Below are 5,072 nucleotides of genomic sequence, written 5' to 3'. Positions count from 1 at the left end.
TTAATGATCTTCTATTATCTACTCCTGATATTATGTATAATGTATATATATATATATAGTATGTATATATATGTATATGTATATATTATATATATATATGTGTGTGTGTGTTGTGTGAGTGTGTGTGTGCGCGCGCGCGCGCGTTGTTTGGGGTGTGTTGTTGTGTGTGTGGAGTGCGTGTGTGTGTGCGTTGCGTGCGGGCGTGCGTGTGCAGTATACATGCCTTGCGCGTCCGTGTGTAGGCTTGCCGTGACTGTGCCGTGCGTATTCGTTAGTCGTAAATTACAATTACATAAATGATTTCGTAATGATCTTCTGCTGGCATGTTTGACATGGGAACATGACCCGAAGTTCGCTGCGCCCTCGCAGCTATTACAGGACTGCTATTTTTATGCACAGTAGTATAGCTCACACACGGGTTAATGGTAATTCGACGTGTTTTCTGGCACACTCTAAGCATACTTAGTTGTCACGAACTTCACCGATATCAACCTGGCACGGTCCGCACACCCACACACACCGTACGCCACGCCGCACACGCACGCACGCACGCCAAACACAACACACACACACCCAAGATCAGACACGTACGTCACGCGAGCACAAACCACAACGCGGCGCCGCACACACAAGCGAACGACACATCAGACACGCAAGCAAAACACACACACGCACACACACAGCGCGCGCATACACCCACACAACGTCGCACGCACAACACCCACCCACACACATACACGTACGGCACGCAACACCCATACATACACACGCGCACCACACTACACGTTCTGCACGCGCGCCACACATCACACACCGTACGAACCACAACCATATATACACCTGCGCATCATATACACACGCAACGTCGTAGCCGCCACGCGCGCGCACACGGCACAACACTCTAGCGCACACCACCACACACACCGTCACGCCGACGGCACGCACGCCAACCACATCACACACAAACACACACACACGCTTGCAAACATCCTTTTCATACGTCTACTCTGTTATTCCGAGGCCTAGCCCCTCCTTCTCTCTGCTCGATGTCACACATGAAAGGTTACCCCTAAAAGCGGCCATGGTCACAAGCCTATAGTCACGACTCCCCAAGACGATACTGCCAGCTCCGTATATCTACCAGAACTGCGCACGTTAGCAGGCCTGTATGCTGTACGACCTAACCACGCACCACGGACAGAAGCATACGCTTCGGGGGAACCTTCTCTGAGTAACACATAGCAGTTGTTTCAGCCGCGGGTATCGCGTACGGTCGTTCGTGCCGACAGCATCTGTGGACGTCGCATCGCCGACGCATCTCGCGGGATCTCGCTAAACAGGACACGGCCGCCTCGCCACGATCCCGCGTAGAGGAGCGCACGAGGGCAAGCATAGAGAAAGAAGGGAACCACTTACGGCTGTACACCGCATAGAAGTTTTTATCCCTCTCTCACGCAGCAACAGTTAGTGCAAACATGGCCGCTTCGTGTTCAACCACAACCCCGAGTAGGACCCTGGCTGTAACCGCGTACCTGCTGCTGCTACTGCTACTGCTGGGCTACCTGCCGTGCTGCCACGCTCAAAACACCTGCATGTTTAAATTTAAGTTACCCTTGGCGGTCGGCGATGCGCTGAACAGTAACCTCATAGCGAGTCAGCTGCAGCGTGGAGGGATCACGGATGTGAACAGCTACGTTAATGGCCTTCAGCAACAGCTGCTGACGACCGATGCCCGACTAACGAGTGTCACCGCGCAGTACGATCGCCTCGCGACGACTTGTCGCGACACGCAGCAAGAGCTGGAAGCATGCAGCGCCGACGTGCAGAGGGGCGGAGCGCGGTGCGGGCCCGTGACGCAGACCCAGCAACAGCAGCAGCAGCGACTACTCGGTATATAACTCACTATATAATATAGTAACAACATCAAGAACTAATAATACATATAACATATATATTACATATATTATTAGTTCTTGGTGATGTCACTCACACGTAATATCAAGAACTATAAAAAATAGAGAAACACATATTACATATATATGATTAGGTTTTGGTGATATAAAGGCCCCCGCACACGGTACAAGAATGCCGAATGCGCACCGTGTGCGGGTTGGCGTGCGCCGAATGCGCGCGCAAAATATCTATCGTGTTTGCTTTTTCTGGCTCAGCGCCGTTGGCGCGCGCCGAACGCGCACCGTGTGCGGGGGGGCATTTACTCACTCGTAATATCATGAACATATATACATACTGTCCGTCGAAAGTAAGCACAAGTTTAAGAGTGACTAAAAACGATTTGCGTTTATTTACTCCTGATATGCACTATTTAAACTGCCAGCTAGGAGTGAATAAAAACACATTCACTTTTCACACTTTCATAATTAGTTTTTCGTTCACTCCTGAAATCATGCGACAACCTGTGCGCACAGGCCTGTACCACTTACGATTGTACTACTTATACGGATTAAGATATTAATTGGCGGACGTTATCTGTTATCATTTTACGCGTGAACTTATTTACATATATCAGTAAACACACACGCGCGTGTGCAGGCTTGTGCGCATGCGTCCCCGCGTGTCCGCGCGCTCATAATTATGAGGGTTAGCATCGAGATTGTTAGTAGTACATTAGATTTAGGATATTAATTACATAGATAATAGTTATATAGTTTTATACAGGTCAATGATCGACACCCTCAACAATAGTCTATGCAAGAAAACTATCTACTGCTACTATCGTATATATATATATATATATATATATATATATATATATATATATATATATATATACCCTGGCGGTAGAAGTTCGCGGGTTGGGTAAAAACATCGCCACCATGTCCGCGAGCGATTTTGCTGCTAATTACGTGTGCACGCAGTTTGCTGCTATTTGCCTTGCCCTCCACTGCAGCCTGCTAGTTAATAATAGAGGCAATATGTTGCCCATTTTAAATTCGAAGACAACGTAGGCAACGAATACCTAGAAACGTCACCCCGCCCCAACGAAATAATTAAGTCAGTAGACGCGAAGGAGTATAAATGCACAATATATAAAACATAGATATCATAGACGTACACGAAATCATACAAGTTGTAGCTACGGCGCTGTACACTCTCACGTCTACGCAGCATTCTGTTAAAGTTTCATTCGCGCTTTCTTTCTCTCTCTCTCTCTTTCCAACAGACGCCATTTTCAACCCATGCACTAATGGCGCGGAGCCTCTGCTGGCCGGCACGTCCCGCACGGAGAGAGTGACCTGCGACGCTCTCAGTAACCCGTGTCCGGACCCCTACCGCTGCGTCACCGTCACAGGAACTCTCAACACGAAGGTCGTCGAATTCAACTTCTGCTGCCCGCAGACGACCACGGCCGATCCTCGCGTCACCCAGCAACGCACCCCGTCACAAAATGGCGGGAGATCACCCCAGCAACCCACGTCGTCCAATCAGACGCCGGCGTTCCCTCCCGGGGACGCATGCGCACAGCCGGCGGACCCGGGCGGCTGCCCCGGCGCGCTGCTGCGATGGTTCTACAACAAGAACAGCAACCTGTGCGAAGAGATCATATACGGAGGCTGCGACGGTAACGACAACAACTTCCGCTCGTTCGCCGACTGCGAGCAACGCTGCGGCAGCCGCCAGGCCGACCCAGGTCATCTACGCGACCCCGGGTCACGGTGCAGCTCGGCGCCCGACCACGGCCCGTGTAACTTCAACTTCCATCGCTGGTATTTCGACCACCAGCGATCGCAGTGCAGTCAGTTCCTTTACGGTGGCTGTAGCGGGAACGACAATCGCTTCATCACGCAAGTGGAGTGCCAGAGAGCCTGTCAGCCATAGACGAACCTACCCCCCCCCACCGGTGGATAGAGAAAAGGAAAGATGAAGAGAAGGGTGGATAGAAAGAGAAGGGAAATGTGGAAGAAGAGCTAGAGGTCATGTGTAGCAGTGTTCTGCTCGCACGGGGGCGCGCGTGCGGCATGGCGTCACGTGTGGAAAGAGACGTGCGGATATTTTAACGTTAGCATGAAAAACGATAGTTTTTTACCGTCAGTCATGATTTTTTTTGGGTAGCTTGATGCGCGATTTCTTTCTGAATAGTAGCGCGAAAACGCTCATTTTTGTTTTTCTCTCCTTTTAGTTTTCTCCCTTGTTTTTGCTGCCTTGTGTTTTATGCGGATTTTTAAGCTTCTTCGTTTTTGGATTTAATATAGCAATTGACTACGGAAATTTTTAGTGAGAAATTGCAACGTTTGCGTAGACATGAACAAAGGTCCAAATAGCTACTGTGAAATGAGATTAAGGGTACCCCATCAGAATCCCCGCATATCACTCCTTATCTTCCGTCCTTCTCCACCATTCGTCCTCTAATAGCCTTGTCTTATAATACGATATCTTATGATACCATAGATGTATTCTGAAATTGGGTAGATTTGACTTGTTCTTATCAGAACCTGATCTTGTGATGCTATAGAATTTGCGACTGAAGGCATCTTTTTTATGGGAATAAGATAAATTTAGATGGTGAACACAGTAAAAACATGTACCGTTATAACAAAAATAACCTTCGCGAGCAATGACATGAGCAACTACATTCTTGTTCAACTTCTTCAGAAATACGTTAACTATGAAAAAACTTTCACAAAGACGTGAGCAAGAAAGAGGTGGGCATGGCGTTGATTATAAACAAGTGAAATACTTTTTAAAAGATGGGCATAGTATTGACTCTATACTAAATAACCCTTCATCCAACCTTTCCGAAACAATGTTAATAGCCTATGTTGTATGAATTCACAGGAACACATCCCATCTCATTCTCAAAGACACATTGCTATATGGATGCTTTTTAAATTCTGGGTATTGATATTTACAGACAGCTGAATACTGACTGACCTGTGTGTCAAGAACCTGCATCTATCTGCATTATAAACATATAACCTACATAGAATGTACGTAGAATATAGAGGAACATGTGTATACAGTGAGCATTAGTTACACAGAGTGATTGTGTGTGTGTGTGTGTGTGTGTGTGTGTGTGTGTGTGTGTGTGTGTGTGTGCGCGCGCGCGTGTGTGT

At 47.9% G+C, this 5,072-nt stretch overlaps 1 protein-coding gene across 1 annotated transcript; it reads left to right on the top strand.

Annotated features, from left to right (window-relative positions):
• Positions 1 to 1,153: 1,153 nt before the first annotated feature.
• Positions 1,154 to 4,589, top strand: LOC106812940 (papilin-like). Its single transcript, XM_014816954.1, has 2 exons — positions 1,154 to 1,890; positions 3,182 to 4,589. Exons 1-2 carry the CDS (start codon positions 1,476 to 1,478, stop codon positions 3,835 to 3,837), a joined length of 1,071 nt encoding a protein of 356 aa, XP_014672440.1. The 5' UTR covers positions 1,154 to 1,475; the 3' UTR covers positions 3,838 to 4,589.
• Positions 4,590 to 5,072: the final 483 nt, after the last annotated feature.

Source organism: Priapulus caudatus, unplaced genomic scaffold (genome assembly GCF_000485595.1).
Source record: "Priapulus caudatus unplaced genomic scaffold, Priapulus_caudatus-5.0.1 Scaffold21, whole genome shotgun sequence".
Taxonomy (NCBI): Eukaryota; Metazoa; Priapulida; class Priapulimorpha; order Priapulimorphida; family Priapulidae; genus Priapulus; species Priapulus caudatus.
Note: the sequence above shows the minus strand (reverse complement) of the source record. Positions and strands in the feature narration are given on the sequence as shown.

Bases quoted from the DNA above. Each gene is read 5' to 3' on its own strand.
- LOC106812940 (XM_014816954.1), top strand. From the start codon at position 1,476: ATGGCCGCTTCGTGTTCAACCACAACCCCGAGTAGGACCCTGGCTGTA. The intron at 1,891-3,181 runs GTATATAACTCA...TCTTTCCAACAG, and splicing joins GCAGCAGCAGCGACTACTCG to ACGCCATTTTCAACCCATGC.